The sequence below is a fragment of the Salvelinus namaycush genome, chromosome 8 (genome assembly GCF_016432855.1).
Source record: "Salvelinus namaycush isolate Seneca chromosome 8, SaNama_1.0, whole genome shotgun sequence".
NCBI lineage: Eukaryota > Metazoa > Chordata > Actinopteri > Salmoniformes > Salmonidae > Salvelinus > Salvelinus namaycush.
In genome coordinates this window covers 36,051,716-36,072,367 of record NC_052314.1, presented here as the reverse complement: position 1 = coordinate 36,072,367, position 20,652 = coordinate 36,051,716, and the positions used below count along the sequence as shown (strand labels likewise).

At 41.9% G+C, this 20,652-nt stretch overlaps 1 protein-coding gene across 1 annotated transcript; it reads left to right on the top strand.

Moving 5' to 3' along the window:
* Nucleotides 1–2,972: 2,972 nt before the first annotated feature.
* LOC120051897 (transcription factor MafAa-like) lies at nt 2,973–3,899 on the top strand. Its single transcript, XM_038998784.1, has one exon. It carries the CDS (start codon nt 2,973–2,975, stop codon nt 3,897–3,899), a length of 927 nt encoding a protein of 308 aa, XP_038854712.1.
* Nucleotides 3,900–20,652: the final 16,753 nt, after the last annotated feature.

Genomic DNA, 20,652 nt, shown 5'->3' with positions numbered 1-20,652 from the left:
ATGCAATTGTGTTCTTTGTCCGTAGCTTATGCCTGCCCATACCATAACCCCACCGCCACCATGGGACACTCTGTTCACAACGTTTACATTAGCAAACCACTCACCCACACGACACCATACACGTGGTCTGCGGTTGTAAGGCCGGTTGGACATACTGCTAAATTCTCTAAAATTACATTGGAGGTGGCTTATGGTAGAGAAACTAACATTAAATTCTCTGGTAACAGCTCTAGTGGACATTCCTGCAGTCAGCATGCCAATTGCACACTCCCTCAACTTGTGACATCAGGCATTGTGTTGTGTGACAAAATTGCACATTTTAGAGTGGCCTTTAATTGTCCCAAGCACAAGTTGCACCTGTGTAATCAGCTTCTTGATTTGCCACACCTGTCAGGTGGATGGATTATTTTGGAAAGGAGAAACGCTCACTAACAGGGGTGTGAATAAATTTGTGCACACAATTTAAGAGAAATTAGCTTTTTGTGCATATGAAACACTTCTGGGGTCTTTTATTTCAGCTCATGAAACATGGGACCAACACTTTACATGTTGCGTTTCTATTTATGTTCAGTGTAATTTGATAAAGAACTATTCTTCCATTATGCTTTAATTGTCCCTCGACTGACCGCCTAACCCAATTTGCAGAGAAAAGACACAAGTGAGCAGAATCTCAGTATTCATCCTACCCTCCCTTGAGACGCATATCACTGGTATCGACGTTCTGCTCAACCCTCTGCTTTGATTTTCTTTAACCCGGGTGCCTCTCCAGATGAAGACGTATGTCTCCATGATGGGGGGCGTACATTGCGCGTTCCGCGCACGATGGGGGGCGCACGTTGCACGCGAAGTTTAATTATTTGTCGATCCACGGAGATGGGTCGGAATGCAATTTGTAGTTAATTGCGACTTAAAACCCTGCGCAAGGGCCATCACGTGGAATAGCCTAATTGTAATTAACCCCCTCACACCCATCGCCCGGACCCTCAGCCCGACTGAAAATGCGGCTTGATTTTATGGGCGCGTGGCACTAAATCCATCACCACATAGGGTGGACTCGTGATTGGGGAGGCCTGGCCCGGGGATGCCAGGTTCTTTCTTGTCCCTCAGACCACAGCTGCATAGGACATGTGTCCTTGTATGTGGCATAATATACATCAAATAAGAAGCGTATAATAACACCTCTCCAACTTTTACCATCTCACTTCATCCCAATATTATCTCATGCTTGTTTTCTATACGCTTTTCGTTAGGTGTTTCATTCAGTTTTGAAGTGAAACCTGAGACAACTTGTTGTTGTATGATTTTTTTTATGAGATCGTTAACGGGACTTCTCTGCTACCAGTGTCCCATAGTGGCTTTACGGAGTGGCCAAGCACCTCAAAGTTAACCAGCCTCTCTTATTCCTCCCTTGTTTAGTCTGTTTTGTCATATAATATTGATAATTCTAACGTTTCTGTTATAAACTGGAATAGATCTATTGTCACCACTGTTCATTTTCTTCCGTTGTTCGCTATCAATCATGTGGATGTAAGCTAGCCTAGCGGGGCGCCTAGCGGGGCGCCTCCCGCGTACCTTACATGTGCCTGCCTCTCTCCTCTCCGTGCAGTAGCACGATCTCGTCGATAGAGGGGGGAGATGCACCTGTTCCGCAAACATGAGTTCTGCGTTCCGACAGCTGCCGGCTGGTCCCAGCGCGAGATGTTGCTATAGGATAATGCAAATCCACCGCTGTCATCTTCTCCCATTGGTCCGTCACATACGAGGTGGGAGGTTCGGGCGCGTGGTGTCTTTAAAACTGCAAATTGCCTTTCCCAGCGTCTCAGTGACACTGCGATGTTGCGCTGCACTGCAGAGCCGAAAGTAACGGCCATCTGCCAGATAGAGAGAACCAACTGTGAAAGGAATTCATCAGCTCACACACACATATACACACACTCTCACACACAGGACGCAACGTTCCCAGAGTGAAGGGGAAAACCGTGGGGGACCGGCGCATTCGTGAGTACACAGCAAACTGATAAATCTGGACTGACCATTCAGAAACGGCACCACTTAGTCCTGTGTCCCACCACAGCTTAAGGAATATCTATTTTTAATATACATACCTATTTTCTGCTTGTAAGAACTCTTGAGAACTGTTTTTCTCCGAACTATTCCATTGTGGACTCCAGCAGATGCAGAAAGTGGGAGTTTAAAAAAACTATTTTTTTTTTTTTTTTTTTTTTACATGTTTACGCGCGTGTGTCTAGTGCACAGTGACTTTTTTCCGAGCAGTCATGCTCGTGTCTTGTGTGGAAAGTTTTATTCTGGTCATATGTAACACATGCTGCATGCTGCAGTAACTTCAGTCGCGAGCATCGCGAGCCTTCCTGCTCTCCTCCTGCAGAAAGCCTGGACTCGCTGTCCTTGCGTCAGTCGAGACGAAGAAGAAGGATACAGGAAAATATCTACATTTTTTTAAACAGACAACAAGAGAGCAACAACTCCAGAACAGGAGAGGAGAAAATAAAATTTTCCCCTGTGCTGCTTTCCTTCACAACCACTGACTGAAGGACAGTAAATCAGAAGGCGCGAGCCGGTACAGAGGTGGAGGGAGGACAGGACCGGTTATTGTCTCCAAATTTCACCAGGGGGCTCGAGTTTCAGCCGGCCCTGGGCCGTGGTATTAAAAAGTGAATTTGACCTGGGATAAATTGTCAACAAGAAAATCGGCAGAGGAGAACTGGCAGGTGTACAAGTTCATTTGCGTGCATACATATATTAACACCGGCGCCGCTCTACATAGTTGTTGTTTTAAGGACTAGCAGCTTAATACGAAGTACCCCCTCATCTATACAACCTTACAACTCCACACACCGGGCACACAGACGTCCTCTTCGAATCGAAGAAGCAATCTACATCCGCGAGGGCTGCCCAGTGTCCTGCCCGGTGTTGGTTTGGCTGTGAGGGCGGGAGTCGTCGCATGGACTGACATGGCCACCGACCTCGCCATGAGCGCAGAGCTGCCCAATAGCCCACTGGCCATCGAGTACGTCAACGACTTCGACCTAATGAAGTTCGAAGTAAAGAAGGAGCCTCCAGAAGCTGACCGTTACTGCCACCGCCTCCCCCCTGGATCCCTCTCCTCCACCCCGATTAGCACGCCCTGCTCCTCCGTGCCTTCCTCGCCCAGCTTCTGCGCCCCCAGCCCTGGTGGCCAGTCGAGCCAAAACCTGGCCAACGGCGTCAACAGCAACAACAGCGGCAGCAGCAACACCCAGAGCGTTGGCGGTAAGCCTCAGTTGGAGGACCTGTACTGGATCCCCAGCTACCAGCACCACATCAACCCCGAAGCCCTCAACCTGACCCCCGAGGATGCGGTGGAGGCCCTCATCGGCAACGCCCATCACCACCATCACCACCACCAGGGCTACGAGGGCTTCCGCGGCCAGCAGTATGTAGGGGAGGATCTATCCGCGACCTCGGCCGGTCACCATCACCAGGCCCACCATCACCACCACCACCACGGACACCGCCTCGAGGACCGCTTCTCGGACGAGCAGCTGGTCAGCATGACAGTGCGCGAGCTCAACCGGCAACTGAGGGGGTTCAGCAAAGAGGAGGTGATCCGCCTAAAGCAGAAGAGACGCACGCTCAAGAACCGAGGTTACGCGCAGTCCTGCCGCTACAAGCGCGTGCAGCAGAGGCACATGCTGGAGAGCGAGAAGTGCACGCTCCTGAGCCAGGTGGAACAGCTGAAGCAGGACGTTGCGCGCTTGGCCAAAGAGCGGGACCTCTACAAGGAGAAGTACGACAAGCTGGCGAGACGAAGCTACAACGGTTGCGGGCCCGGTAACAACAACAGAGACCCCTCCAACGGAAACCACGGGAAACTGACCTCCACGGAATTCTTCATGTAAGAGACTGATTCGTGACATGACTTTTGCCCCCTTCTTAAAACGTATTTTTTTTTTTTTTGAAATATATTATTTATATTTTTCTGTTTGCATTTTTTTGTTTACAGTTATTCCTTTAGGAAAAACACTCAGTGTACATTTTAAAAGTACAACATAGCATAATGCTTCATATTTAAAGAAACAAGCAAGTTAGGTGCGCACATAGGCTAAGTAGCCTATTCTATGTGCGCAGATATAATTGTTCGATAAGTCTTAAAGATGCTCCTTGAATGAACTTCAATACACTAAGACCTCTTGATCTAGACATGGGATCACAAACTGTCAAATCAATAGACTGATTAATATTTTATGATCCAATAGATCTCAGAGAAACCCTGATTAACATTTGGAGTCTTACTGAAACATGTGAATCAAACTTGGCAAAGTAGACCTACTGGACAGAAAAACAAAACTGAAATCCTTATGTTTTTCTTAGAAATTAAATCCGTACCTGTTTGTTTTGATTCTTTATATGGCCTTGAGCATCTTGAAGCTGGTGGGACTCAAGGAAGAGAACCCGGTATTTATTTTATCATTGGGACTGAATTGAAATCAAAGTGATCGAACCACGGAAAAAGCAATACACCTTTGCAGCACCTGCAAGCCCCGTTGATGTACCGGACTGTGATGATGGAGGGGACTCCCTGATATGGCCTTCCATCCCCGTTAACGGAAAGGGAACATTTGAATATTGCAAGTCTAGTTCCATCCCTTTTAGCAACCCTGCATGCAGGACATGTATGGTACGGTACCCCAAACCTCCAGTCATCTAACACGAAAGCATGGCCCATGGTTCTTTCCTCCTGTCTTGGTACTTCCCTCTCCTCCTCTCTCCTCCCTCTCTTCCTAGGTTAAGGCCAAGGACGCGTCTTAACCGAAATTTTCAATCGATTTTTCTATTGTTTTAAAACAAAACAAAAACAAAACAAAACAAAAATAAATGATCAACTGAGCCAGATATTAGACTTTATTTATTCTCAAGTGTACATATGTGTAGAGAACAGTTTTTGTGTTATTTGGTTACTTTACTTTTCAAAGCTTTTGTTGCTTGATGGTGAAGCAGAACGTCGTAATACAATGTTACAGCATGCAAATAGTCTACGATATCCTTTTACTTCTACTGGACATGTGGCCCATATGATGTAAACGAGAAGCCTAACTGCACTAAGATAAGAAACATTTTGGGGTAACATTTTTTTTTTCATGGCGTATTGATAGTTATGGTAATAAGGTGGATATAGAAATTCGATGGGAGGTGATTTACATAATAGCTACAAATATAAGGATGGCATTCGCTGCTAAAACTCTATGCACCAACTTAACTAAACTCTTAATTCATGGATTTTTAAAAAGTGTATAATAATAATAATAATAATAGAGGTGATCTGGCGGCTTGTGAATACTAATTCATTAAGTCCGCAGTACGGTGTCTTATAGCTCAATATATCTTCTGTCTGGTCTGATGTGTAGAGAGATGGCTACAGAGGGCGCTTGTTTTTTGGCATACAAATTAGAATATTTTGATCTGAGGGTATGGTGCCGACTTAGACTAACTAAAAAATCCTTACTCTCATCAAGAAATCCCTGGATCGTGTGTTACCTGCTGCCTAGATATATGATGTGCAATATTGTGCAGAAGTTCTGAACCACCTTGTCAATGCCAGTTGTTAGTGCAAGGCTGATGGCGACCTGTGTAGGAATACAGCCAGGTTGACACGACAAGGATAATTATGAGAGGTGTTTGCAAGTCGAATCATAATTAGGTGGAATAGAGGTGTTGTTTTCTACCTCCCAACATGCTGTACAGAAGAAGATAATGAGTTATCTTGGATAATTGCATAGATTTTAAGTGAACTTCATTGTGGTGCAAATGCAATTCGTCTTCACTTAACGAAATAACTTATTTTGGTACTTTTTCTGATCTTAAACATTTTACAAAAATATGTCCTATTTTAGTGAAAAGTTATTATTGATCGATTATCAATCAATTCATTCATCACTCAATCAGACAATAAAGCGGAGAGATGTGTCATTGGCCTCTGAGATTTAACCTGTGTTTTTGGTGCTAAAATTATTTCAATTTTTAGAATTCCAACGTGAAACAGGCCTAAACACCAGAATCGTGGCAAGATGGTGAAGTATATTCTGCACGGCGCTGTCGATGCCGCGTTCACGTGATAGTCGGAACTAGGAAACTCGGAAATATCCGACTTCCGAGTTTCTAGTTCCTACTAGTATGTGAACGCTATATCTGTAGGCTATATATGATTTCTATATATTTATTCGAGAAACATTTAAATGTCCAAAGTGTGAATAAGTCAAAACAAAGACATGTTTCAAAATGGAATGTTGTTGAGAATCTTGTTTTCGAAATGTTTAATAAAAAATTATGTTCAAAATCTGTTCATCATTCCCGATGTCTTTCGTTTAAATGTGCCTTCAAGCATTGAACAGTTAGGCTCCGCCGTAAATATAATTTTTACTCAATACACACAAAAGGTTAAAACATCTACAGTAGCCTTATAAGAAAATAAATAGCAGTTTTTTTTATAGGCCTATAAATTATTTCGAAAATAATTGTGCAAATGAAACACCTCTCGCCTGAAGCGCTCGCCTGTTTGCAATAGTAAAGACCTGGATTGCCTTTAGAGAACGAATATCTCACATGTTTCAATTAAATTATAGATTTACTAATTTTGAGAATATCCAGTGAAACACCAGCAGATGTTTTAGCTATAACCGAGCAATTCAAGAATCGTCCATAAGCGTAATATATAAAAACAAATATATATATATATATATAGGCCTAAATGAAAAAGGAATCAGGCAAAATGTAATGACAATTTTCTACTTATCCTATAGGCTAGCTCAGAGTTAAACAAATGAACGTAATTCTAATAGTTTAGATAGCCTATGTTTGTGGATCAGGTTCTGCAACGATTGGCCATCTAAATAAGGCTACTGAGCTCCAACGAAATGAGAAGCAATCTGTTGCAAAAAGTATAACATACAGAACCGAAACCACAATACTCACATTTGTCTTATTTAAAATGTACAATTATGATATTATTATTATGACCCTTTCATCATTATCCTGACGCTGGGCTGGACGTTCATGTTGTGCTGTATTTTAACCGAGATAAGCTACACGTGAACTTGCCTACTTTCCTCATGTCAAACGAAACAGTGTAGTCTATATCACACATCAACCGCAATTTCTGTAAGGACGCACATTAGTCTAATTTAACCGCCGTTCGACAGACGATGGGCACGAGCTTCTCCACGTCCCTCTGCTCGGTATCCGGTAACGCCACTGGACCAAATTGTCTTTCTATGCATCCGTTTAGGCTAGTCAACTACTCTGTGTGCAGCCCTTTCTCCCCTGGCCACGAGCTTCCCACTGGGCAAAAACTGTTTCCATGTCATTTCAACAAAAACATTCTATGTGATGAAGTTGAATCAACGTGGAAAATTGATTGGACTTCAAATAAAGGAATTTCGTATTTTTTTCACCCAACTTTTAACCTAAATCCAATGACATGGTGCATGTTTTTCTTGAATTCACGTTAGTTGACAACTCAACGATATGTAAATCAAAACTAGATGTTGAACTTAGTCTGTGCCCAGTGGGTTGTAATGTCCGGGGAAAGCCCTGCACGTCACCATGTGATGGATGGATGGCTCATGGACTTCGCGCGCGTTTTACTGCCCTGGGCTGGCAATGCTCGCACCGCAAAGGGGAGGTTCAGAGACGTCGCTGGTATAAAAGGTAGGAGAGCAGACATCTCTCTCTAACCGCAGTGAGCATGTTTGTTTGTAATGTGGAGTGTTTAAACAGTGTGTTTAGAGCAGTCAGGCCTAATTTTGGTGCATTATAACTGCAGTATGCTGCAATCTTGTTTTGTAAGGGATGGACCAAAATTAGGCCTGACTGCTCTAAACACACTGTTTAAACACTACACATTACAAACTAATTACTGCAGTAATTATGCAGTGAACTGCAGTTACAGTGCAGTATTACTGCAGTTCATCTGCAGTATTCTGCAATTACTGCATCCAAAATACCACAGTTGACTGCAGTTACTGCACTTTTAATGCAGTTTCAAAACTAAACTTTTTATGCAAAGGATTCATTCAGGTGTGTGTGTGTGTGTGTGTGTGTGTGTGTGCGTGCGTGCGTGCGTGCGTGTGTGCGCACGCATGCCCACCCACCTGTGTGTATGTGTGTGGGTGTGTGAGTGACACAGTGGGGGTCGGTGCTGTTTAAGATGAGGGGGACAATACTTTTTTTTATGAGCATGACCTTATTTCTATTACAGCATATTCGATGACTGTAATTCATATTCCATTCACCCAGTTCAATGTAACATCGATAGGTTTAGGTTACTACATGATACTAGAATTTCCCCTATACCCATCATGAGGTTGCTACAACCTAGCCTATGAATGAAAGTTTACAATGTAGAGGCACAGGTTTAGAGAAAAATGTGAGTGATCAAGGTGGCAGACAGTGACACTGTCAATACTGCCTTGCACACTCTTGCCTGCATCTAGCTGACCTAGAGTGTAATCCTTAGTCCAACAGTTGCAAACTAGAGTTTCTATTGGAGAAATTCAGGTGTGTTTATCCCTGTTTTGTTGCATTTGTTTTTGTTTGTGAAACGTTTTTCAACAGAATCAGCGGAATGAATACAGTGCCATGAAAAGTATTTTCCTTCATTCTAATTTTCTCTACTTTTGAATTATTTTTGATAATAAATGTTATCAGGTCTTCAATCAAAATCTAATATTAGATAAAGGGAACCTGAGTGAACAAGTAACACAACAATTACATACTTATTTCATTCATTTTATAAACAAAGTTATGCAACACCCAATGCCCCTATGTGAAAAAGTAATTGACCCCTTGTGTAACCGGTGTGAAATGGCTAGCTAGTTAGCTGGGTGCGCACTAGTAGCGTTTCAATCGGTGACGTCACTCGCTCTGAGACTTGAAGTAGTTGTTTCCCTTGCTCTGCAAGGACCACAGCTTTTGTGGAGCGATAGGTAATGATGCTTCGAGGGTGACTGTTGTCGATGTGTGCAGAGGGTCCGTGGTTCGAGCCCAGGTAAGGGCGAGGAGAGGGACAGAAGCGAAACTGTTGCACTTGCACTCAATAACTGGTGTGCTACCTTTAGCTGCAATGACTCCAACCAAACCCTTCTTGTAGTTGTTGATCAGTCTCTCAAGTCGCTGTGGAGGAATTTTGGATGACTCTTCCATGAAGAACTGCTGTAAATTAGTGACATTTGCGGGTTTGCAAGCATGAGCTGCTCGTTTCAAGTCCTGCCACAACATCTCAATTGGGATTAGGTCTGGACTTTGATTAGGCCCTTCCAAAACTTCAAATTTGCTGCTTTTTAGCCATTTTCACGAAGACTTGATTGTGTGTTTTGGATCATTGTTTTTCTGCATGACCCAGTTGCGCTTCAGCTTCAGCTCACAAATGGATGGCCTGATATTCTCCTTTAGAATTCTCTGATACAGAGCAGAATTCATGGTTCCTTCTATTAAGGAAAGTCGTTCAGACCCTGAGGCAGCAAAGCATTCCCAAACTATCACACTGCCACCACCATGCTTGACCGTTGGTATGAGGTTCAGTTTTGGTTTTCACCAGGCATAATGTGACCCATGTTTTCCAAAAAGTTGACTCAAGTTTGCAAAAGAAGCACCTGGATGATCATCAAGACTCTTGGAAGAATGTTCTATGGACAGATGATTCAAAACTACACCTTTTTGGATAACGTGGGTCCCATCACATGCAAATACAGTTCACTTTCATAGCAGCCACATACAAACAGCATGATAACTTTGCTCGTTAATTCCTTCTCGCATCTAAGAATTCTCCTCCTATCACTTTTTCCCTTCACTTGTGGACTTCAGTGCTAGCTACCATAGCATCCCTCTGTTTGAGCTGGGTGTTTGTGTATGCTAAACTAGCTAGCTGCATTTGCTAGCTAAGTATGTGAAAGTGAAAATAACAAAATATCTCTCTCTCGCTCTCTCTCTCCATTTTTGAAGAAATTCATTTGTTCAAAACCTTTCAACTATTGTCTTTCTCTCTCTTTGAGTCAACTACTTTTTCACCACATTTGATGTACTGCAGTGCTAGCTAGCTGCAGCTTATGCTTTCAGTACTAGATTCATTCCCTGATCCTTTGATTGGGTGGACAATATGTCAGTTCATGCTGCAAGAGCTCTGATAGGTTGGAGGGCGTCCTCCGGAAGTTGTCATAATTACTGTGTAAGTCTATGGAAGGGAGTGAGAACCATGAGCCTCCTAGCTTTTGTAGTGAAGTCAATGTGCCCAGAAGAGGACGGAAGCTAGCTGTACTCTGGCGACACCATGGTGCTACCCTACAGAGTGCTGTTGAGCCTACTGTAGACCTCCATTGCAAAACTGTGTGTTTTAATAAATTATTTGGTGATGTGAATATAAATAGTATAGATTCATCTAAAAAGGATAACTTTTCAAATGTTTTACTATTTATATGAAATTCATTGAGGAGGATGGTCCTCCCCTTCCTCCTCTGAGGAGCCATGTGTGTGTGCCACTCACTCCAAATGTGTTTTCTCTCCGGGAGCAGTAAGAGCACTGAGGGGTGAGGCCGATGTGTCAGATCTTGTGAGTGGTGATATGACATCCATCCAGTCATCAGATTAACAGGGTTTCCATACTACTTCAGGGTCACTGACATGGAGCACGCATCACAGTTCTATGTGTATGCTTCATGCAGTTAGCGTTGTTCTATTTAGGTTTCAGACATGCAAGAAACATGTGTGTTACAGTAGTTGTGTGTATGTACAGAAAGTGGTTCTTCCATGGCCAAAAGCTGAAAAAGCAAGGGGACCAGTGGAGGCTCCTCAGAGGAGGAAGGGGAGGACCATCTTCATCAGTGAATTTCATACAAATAAAAAGAGTGAAACATTAAAGTTATAATTTTTAGGTAAAACACACTGTTTTGTAATGAAGGTCTTACAGTAGCCTCAACAGCACTCTGTAGGGTAGCACCATGGTGTAGCCAGAGGACAGCTAGTTTCCGTCCTCCTCTGCGTATCAAAAATTAAGGAAAAAGCAAGAGAGAGAGCTATATTTAGTTGTATTTCATTTCACTTTCACTTACTTAGCTAGCGAGCCAGGTTAGCCTACTTAAACATAAAACAGAGGGGGATACAATGTTAGCTAACTGGCTATGGCTATCCAACAATGAAACTCTTCAAAGTCAAGCTAACATTTGTTTTATTTATTGCCACTGGGGCCCGCTGGTGTAACTGCTAAACTGTTTGCTGCTGACTGTACACTGTACTGCATGATTGTAGCGGGTTTACTAACGTGTTAGTTCTAGTAGCTATGTTGACTATGACATTAATATGGTGACAACGATGTAGGCTGTGTGTAGTGGTTGTGATATAAAGGTTTGGCATGGTAAGTTTTTTTTGCCTGGTCACAAACAGCTGATGTGTTGTGCACTGAAGTCCACAACTGAAAAGAAAATGTGAGAGGAATTATACAATGATCAAAGGGATCATGCTGTTTGTATGTGGCTGCTATTAAAGGAAAGAATGTTTGCTTGTTATCAGGGGTATATTCATTCTGCCGATTGTGTTGAAAAACATTTCTCAAACGGAAGCAAACGGAATGAAAAAGGGATAAACATGCTTGAATTTGTCCAATGGAAACTTTCATTTGCAACTGTTGGACTAATGATTACACGCTAGATCAGCTAGATGCAGGCAAGAGTGGGCAAGGCGGTATTGAATGTGTCATGTATTGAGTATCATGTAGTAGGCTAAACCTATCGATGTTACATTGAGCTGAGTGAATGGAATATGAATGACAGTCATCCAATATGCTGTAATAGAATGAAGGTCATGCTCATTAAAATGTAAAAAATCATTGTCCCACATCTTAAATGACACCGAGCGCCACTGAAGGGGACTGACTGTATGAGACATGCATACAATTCTGTCTATGCATGTGTTACTTATTTTTGTGTTCAGGTATTGCACTGCTTGTATCTGTGTTTTCGTCTTTGTGTGTTACTGTTTGCAAAAGTGTATGTAGCTATGTGGCATAGGGCATGTCAAATAGCAGGTTTGTTTTCTGGTCTCAGTGCTGTATCACAGTACTCTGTTTACGGGAGGGCAGGGAGAGAGGCTCCGTGTGATATTTAAGCAATAAGGCTAGATAAGGTGTGGTATATGGCCAATATACCACGGCTAAGTGCTGTTCTTATCCATGAAACGCGGAGTGCCTGGATACAGCGCTTCGTCGGGGTATATTGGCCATATATCACAAATCCGAGGTGCCTTATTGCTATTATAAACTGGTTACCAACGTAATTAGAGCAGTAAAAATAAATGTTTTATCCTACCCGTGGTATACGGCTGTCAGCCAATCAGCATTCAGAGCTCGACCCACCCAATTTATAATGTCTGATATACCACGGCATTCAGCCAATCAGCATCCTGGACCCAAACTACCCGGTTTATAATTAAGCTGTAGTGCCTGAGGGGGTGTGGTGTATTTAATCAATAACGCCCGATGGGGTGTGGTATATGGCCAATATACCACGGCTATGAGCTGTTCACTGTGTGGTTCGAGCCCTGAATGCTGATTGGCTGAAAGCCGTGGTATATCAGACCGTATACCAAGGGTATAACAAAACATTTCTTGTTACTGTCCTAATTACGTTGGTAACCAGTTTATAGTAGCAATAAGGTACCTCTGGGGTTTGTGGTATATGGCCAATATACCACGGCTAAGAGCTGTATCCAGGCACTCCGTGTTGTGTTGTGCATGGGAACAGCCCTTAGCCGTGGTATATTGGCCATATATACCACACCCCCTGGTGCATTATTGCTTGAATATAGCCAGGAAAATAGCTGAAGAGTGACCTCGAAATTGGACGTCCATCCATGTCATGAGGAAGTTGGGAAATGCCTTCAAAACCAGCTTATTTTTTTAACCCTATCCCAAACCCAAACCATTCTGGAATCAGTGGTGGAAAAAGTATCCAATTTTCATACTTGAGTATAGATACCTTAATAGAAAGTTACTCAAGTAAAAGTGAAAGTCAGCCAAAAGTAAAAGTAAAAGTAAAATATACTTAAGTATCAAAATTAAAAGTATAAATCATTTAATATTCCTTATATTAAGCAAAGCAGACAGCACCATTTTCTTGTTTTTAAAATGTATGTATTACCAGGGGCACACTCCAGCACTCAGACATTATTTACAAAATATGCATTTGTGTTGAGTGAGCAGGCCAGAGGCAAAATTTGACAATTTTCCTGTCCTGCTAAGCATTCAAAATGTGACGAGTACTTTTGGTTGTATGGAGTAAAAAGTACAATATTTTCTTTAGGAATGTAGTGAAGTTAAAGTAAAAGTTTTCAAAAATATAAATAGTAAAGTACAGATACTCCAAAAAACGACTTAATAATACTTACTAGTACTTTACACCACTGTCTTGAAGGAATGCCTCAACTTAAAGACATGCTCCGGTATTTTGGAAACTAAAAATGTATTTTTTAAACCTCCCCCTTTGGCCTGGATGTGTCCATGTGTAGTTCAGACATGCATAATCTATGAGCAGAATTACTGTTCTATCGCAATTAGCCATGAAATCCCTAGTTTGAAGCTGTGCCGTGCCATTTTCTCTACATTTCCCCTCACGTGGGCCAGCCTCCTAGCAATTTGAGTTCTAGCCAGTGAGCTTCAGCCTCTCGCATTTGAGTGATAACTAGAAGAGACCAGCCCAGTGTTATCCAATTAAGTTGCAGGGCTGGCCCAACAGCTCAGTGGACACAGCAGATAGAGGGAGCAATGACGTGGTGCACTTATCTGCGCATACGTGATGTAGTACGCAATTTTCAGGGACCCCTTTTGGCTCATGAGTGCTACTAACTACTGGCTAAAAAGTATACAAAAGTACCGGAGAAGTAAACAAGTCTGGCATAGTGTAATCAATGATGCTGTGGTTTAGTGGAAGCTGTTTTTTTAGGGCCAGACCTATTTCGGTCAATTCATTCAGGTAAGTGTGTGTGTGTGTGTGTGTGTGTGTGTGTGTGTGTGTGTGTGTGTGTGTGTGTGTGTGTGTGTGTGTGTGTGTGTGTGTGTGTGTGTGTGTGTGTGTGTGTGTGTGTGTGTGTGTGTGAGAGAGAGAGAGAGAGAGAGCTGACTGAGCAAAAACTAGAGGGGGGGTATAGGAACAGAGGAGAAATGCTTAAGAGGAAGCTGATTACATATGGTGTAATTGTTGTTGTTGTTACGTGTTCTACTCCCCTCATTCCTGCTGATATGTCTAGGGAAATTATGCACATTTATTTAGCTTTTCTTTTGAACAACTGGTCTATATGTTATTCCATTAACTGCTAATGATCTCACCACCCTTTACATTTAAATGACATTTAATTGGATATTGTTTACTTATTATTTCCACATTTAACACTAGCTTTCCCGTATTTATATAGTGAAGCTAAACCCTTTGTTAAAAGGTTTTGCTTTGAGTATGGACACAATCATTTCATTTGTCTCCTCAATTTAATCTATAGGTCCATTATTTCCTCTTCCCTGCCTCTCTTCTCTTTCCTCTCTTCCCTCTCTCTTTTTCCACACTCAGCTTCCTCTCTCGCCTCTCTCCTCTCCTCCCTCTCTATCTATCCTCCCCCTATTCCTCAGTTTTTTGCTGAGTCAGAGGATTCACTGGGCAGTCTGACAGCCATCACTTCACCCTGCCACTGCTATTGCTACTGCACCTAACCTAACCTAACCTGACCACACACACAAACACATTTTCTAGATAACCAGACTCTGATTTGTGTGTGTGGCATTGTGTGTGTTTATTATAGGTGTGTGTATAGTGCAGGCTACACTTGTGCTTCCCTGTGTAAGGTTACTTACGGCCCAAGGTGCACTTGAAAGAGATAGAGGGAGAGATAGACGAGTATAGAAAGAGGTAATGAAAACAAAGGACAGTGATAGAGCTAGAGAGAGAGGGATGGAAGCGGTGCTGTGTGTCTCTGACGTCTGAGCTGCTGCTACTGCAGCTGAGATTTCCCACAGTCAGCGTCTCTTAGGCTCAGCTTACCCACTCACCAGAGAGAAAGAGAGAGTACAATACACACTCTAACACACATACACTCAGACATACACACACACACCATATAAACTCACACAGGCACACGCACACAATGTACAATGTACACACACACATCCACACACGCATATATAAACAAGGTATTTGACAAAAGCTGACACAGTGAAAAAAGACTACTGTCTGTGTAGTGTCGGAAATTAGGTTACATTTAGGCTAGCTCAAATATTCTGCACCTGTGTGTTAAAATGATTTCTGCCTTTGACTGTTCTGTAGGCCTATCAATATGGTAAAGGAGTCAATGGAATGCAGACGTTCCATTGCCCAGATTGGCGCACACAATTAATCTGATTTAACAGAGTGGATATTTGTTAAATCCGTCATGATTTATGTATTGTAACAAGCCCACAATGTGGTTACTTAAGTCTGATTTGGATATAAAGTTTTGATATACAATACTTCAGAAAGTATTCACACACCATGTCACTACAAAGATACAGGCATCTCTCCTAACTCAGTTGACGGAGAGGAAGGAAACCGCTCAGAGATTTCACCATCAAGCCAATGGGGACTTTAAAACAGTTACAGAGTTGGCTGTGATAGGAGAAAACTGAGGATGGATCAACGACTTTGTAGTTACTCTCCAATACTAACATAATTGACAGAGTGAAAAGAAGGAAGCCTGTACAGAATAAAAATATTCCAAAACATGCATCCTGTTTGCAAAAAGGCACTAAAGTAATACAACAAACAAATGTACCAATTCACTTCTGAGATCTCTTTTGTTCGAGGCATGGTTCACATCAGGCAATGCTTCTTGTGAATAGCAAATTCACATTTTGTGTGGGTTTTCTATAGGGCAAGGCAGCTCGAACCAACATCTCCAATCTCGTCTCATTGATTGGACTCCAGGTTAGCTGACTCCTGACTCCAATTAACTTTTGGAGAAGTCATTAGCCTAGGGGTTCACATACTTTTTCCAAACTAGTGTTTAAATGATGTACTCAATATAGACAAGAAAAATACAATAATTTGTGTGTTATTAGTTTAAGCACACTATGTTTGTCTATTGTTGTGACTTAGATGAAGATCAGATCAAATTTGATGACCAATTTATTCAGAAATCCAGGTAATTCCAAAGGGTTCACATACTTTTTCTTGCCACCATGTGGGAACTCCTTCAAGACTGTTGGAAAAGCATTTCTCATGAAGCTGGTTAAGAGAATGCCAAGAGTGTGCAAAGCTGTCATCAAGGCAAAGGGTGGCTACTTTGAACAATCTAAAATATATTTAGATTTGTTTAAAACAATTTTGGTTACTACATGATTCCATGTCTTATTTCATCGTTTTTATCTCTTCACTATTATTCTACAATGTAGATAATAGTAAAAATAAAGACAACCCCTTGAATAAGTAGGTGTGTCTAACCTTTTGCCTAGTACTGTATCTAAATGAGATATTTATGTATTTCATGTTCAATAAACTAGCAAACATTTCTAAAAACATGTTTTCACTTGTCATTATGGGGTATTTTGTGTAGATGGGAGAGAAATTAAAACATTTAATCCATTATGAATTCAGGCTGTAACACGACAAAATTTGGAATAAGTCAAGGGGTATGAATACTTTCTGAAGGCACCTTATTTTTGGGTTTTCGCTGCAAAATATCTAGATAAGTGTCCATTTTCAGGTTTAAAAGAAGTGACTGATAAATGCTAACTCCAGTTCGTATAAGCTGGTTAGCCTAGCTAGCATACATAAATCAGTGGTGATAGTCAAAGTCATTTTTAACTGTGATGCAGTTGATTGGTAACAATGACAAACATGTTTTGGGGTTGACATCCATGCAGGCATTATACTCTGATTTTTACGTCAACATAGTGTGAAATACACATACAAGAAATAGCCTAAATGTAGGCTAATTTTGCTGGGGAGCAATGAGGAGACTCAGGATCTGTCACGCCCTGGCCTTAGTTATCTTTGTTTTCTTTATTATTTTAGTTAGGTCAGGGTGTGACATGGGGGATGTTTGTGTTTTTTGTCTAGTCTAGGGTGTGTGTATTGTCTAGGGGGTTTTGGTAGAGTTCATGGGGTTGTGTTCAGTGTAGGTGTTTATGTAAGTCTATGGTTGCCTGGATTGGTTCTCAATTAGAGACAGCTGTCTATCGTTGTCTCTGATTGAGAGTCATATTTAGGCAGCCATAGGCATTAGGTAGGTTGTGGGTAATTGTCTATGTCTTGACGTTAGTTGCTTGTGTCTGCACGTTCGTTTTGTAGCGTCACGGTCGTTTGTTGTTTTTGTCTAGTTTTTATTAGTGTTCGTGTTCATCTTCAAATAAAAGAAGATGTATTTATATCACGCTGCGCCTTGGTCCTCTCTTTCACCTAACGACGATCGTGACAGGATCTTTACCCCAAGTATCTTTACCGCATCTATTGGTTCCTTCTTTTGGAAATCATAACACCTGTTATATAAACAAATCTTTATATGGATGCTCAGTAAAAAAAAATTAAAAAAGTATTAGGGGAAAATCAGTTTTGTATTTAATTCTATATGAAAGTTGTAGGAATTAAATAAAAATGTTCTCTGGAATTTTCCCTATCCCTTTCTAAGCCTACACGTTCATTTTTACTTAAGACGTAGGGCGTATGCGTGCAATATAGGTATGTGTATGCAATAAGGGGGTGTGGTATATTATATACCATGGCTAAGAGCTGTTCTTAGGCACTACGCAACGTTTTGTCACACCCGTGGTATATATACCGCGGCTGTCAGCCAATCAGGATTCAGGGCTCAAACCACCCAGTTTATAATTAGATTTGAACAGTCACCCCTCGCAAATAAATCTACAGTTTGATAAATCGCCCATGAAGTGCTATTAACGCTCACAGGGTATTAATCATTATTACGTTTGATCTTGTGATTGAGCCACTGACCCGGGGCGTGCACCTGGCAAGATCCCCATAGTGGCGAAGTCAATACAGTGGAACGGTTTCAAACACCGTGGCCGGGGACTCTCACCACAGTTCCACCCAACCCGCCTCCGAGGGAAAAAAATAAAGTAATTTACCTTGGGAGCATGAGCGTGTGCCGGAGCTGACCCCTGCCGCGCCTCCACCGGCTTCGCACTGTCACACACGTGCTCTGACACGCACCCTGCTGAGTAGGCAAACCCAAACATGCTATCACAAGGGGAAAAATATGGCCAAACAGCGATTTTGTCTGTTTTCCGTGCTCTGAAAATAAACAAACAAACCAACAAACACAGAAGACATAGGCCGGAGTCAAGTAATTATTAAAAATGTAAAGGAGTGATGCTTTGTGATGCAGGTAGACCTAGTTTGGGGAAAACACAGACTTTTAAACCAATTAGACTGCACGTCATTTTGCATCATGCACTTCACTGCTACAAAACTAAGCTCCGCAACCACTATAGTTTCCCTGATTTTCAGAAATAATTTTATCAGTAAAACTGTTCAATCATTGTAGTTTGTATACAAAAATGTAACTATTATTTAATCTGATGAAGATACAACATTTTCTCTCACATACTCTGTTCAAAATGTTATTTCATGATTAGTGATATGTTACACACACACACACACACACACACACACACACACACACACACACACACACACACACACACACACACACACACACACACACACACACACACACACACACACACACACACACACTAGGCTCCCAGAATAGGTGATATTACATACAAATTTTGCTCAAAGCAGCCAACTAAAGTAATGTAGTTAACTTTATCATGGGCACAGTGGGAATTTATGTCTTTGATGTTCATATTATTTCTTACCCTCTGTGTCTTACTTGCTGAAGGTCCCGGTCATCCCTGTCTGTACCTGAGATTGTTGAAAAAGGCTATTAGATTTTGAATTTTAAGATTCCTTGAGTACCCCCCCGCCCCCCCCAAAAATTATATTTATTATTATTATTGGCCTTACTGCTATTAGCCCATACAAATGCAATGAATAACAGATTCCCTACATGGAACAACATATATTCATATTAGTGTGCAGCCCAAACTGTTCGGACGCTACAGACACAAGTTGGCAGATCAGCTGTACCGACTTCAGACGAGTCCCAAAACGCGTTTGGGGGTTGTAGAGCACAGCAGAGAAGACCATATTGTTCATGAGAGTCTCATCTTTCCATAGAGGGGTCATAATAGTAGGCGAACAAACTATCATGGTCCAAAGACACCAAAACAATTGTGAAGAGAGTACGACAACACCTTTTCCCCCCTTAGGAGATTTGGCATTGGTCACCAGAGCCTCAAAAAGTTATACAACTGCACCATCGAGAGCATCTTGACCGGTTGCATCACCGCCTGGTATGGCAACTACTCGGCATCCAACCATAAGGCGCTACAGAAGGTAGTGCGTACGGCCTAGTACATCACTGTGGCCAAGCTTTCTGTCATCCAGGACCTATAATATACTAGGCGGTGTCAGAGGAAGGCCCAAAAAATTGTCAAAGACTCCAGTCACCCAAGTCATAGACTGTTCTCTCTGCTACCGCATGGCAAGCGATATCGGAGCGCCAAGTCTAGGTAAAAAAATGCTACTTAACAGCTTCTACCCCCAAGCCATAAGACTGCTGAACAATTAATCAAATGGCCACCTGGACTATTTACATTGACACTCACTCTCATTTGTTTTTGGTTTTACACTGCTGCTACTCACTATTTATTATCTATGCATAGTCACTTTACCCATACCTACATGTACAAATGACCTCGACTAACCTGTACCCCCACACATTGACTCAGTACCCCCTGTATATAGCCTTGTTACTTTTTATTACATTTTTTACTTTAGTTTATTTAGTAAATATTTTCTCTTAACTCTATTTCTTGAACTGCATTGTTGGTTAAGGTTTTGTAAGTAAGCATTTCACGGTAAGGTCTACACCTATTGTTTTCGGCGCATGTGACAAATACAATTTGATTTGATTTGACATATTGTCAAAATGTCGATGCATCTACAAATTCAATGTTTATACAAAATATTGTATCATATTTGATGAGTTGCTGACCTGGCCGTCCACAGGCTCGATGTGCTGTAGTCTCCACAACTGGACGCTGTGCTTGGATGCCACTGGCACAGGATGTTGATGCACCGGATGGTCTGAGGGATGCACTCCTGTCGGACTGGAAAACAAAGAGACATTTGGTCAGTTCTAGGTCTTTTTCAATGCTGTATCACCATCTTTATCTGGACAGAAAACGCATTGTTTATCACAATACAAACCCACCTTTGACACTGTGACAAGTGGTCCCTCAACACCAAATCCTCATGTCTCATTGTTTGTTTTTGTTTCCCAATCAACAGTCTGAATATTCCTCTTCGGCCATGGTGGATGAGCTACTTTTTCTGGTAAGTAGAGGGACATTTCTCTTTCTCGCCGGAAAATGGCTACTGCAGAACTGACTGTTGTAACTGGGTTTCCGTTCCGTCCATCTGAAAGACAAAAAAAACAAGACTTTTACTTGCTAACTAAGTGGATTGCTAAATAGTAAAATCTATTTTAAAATACCATAACCCA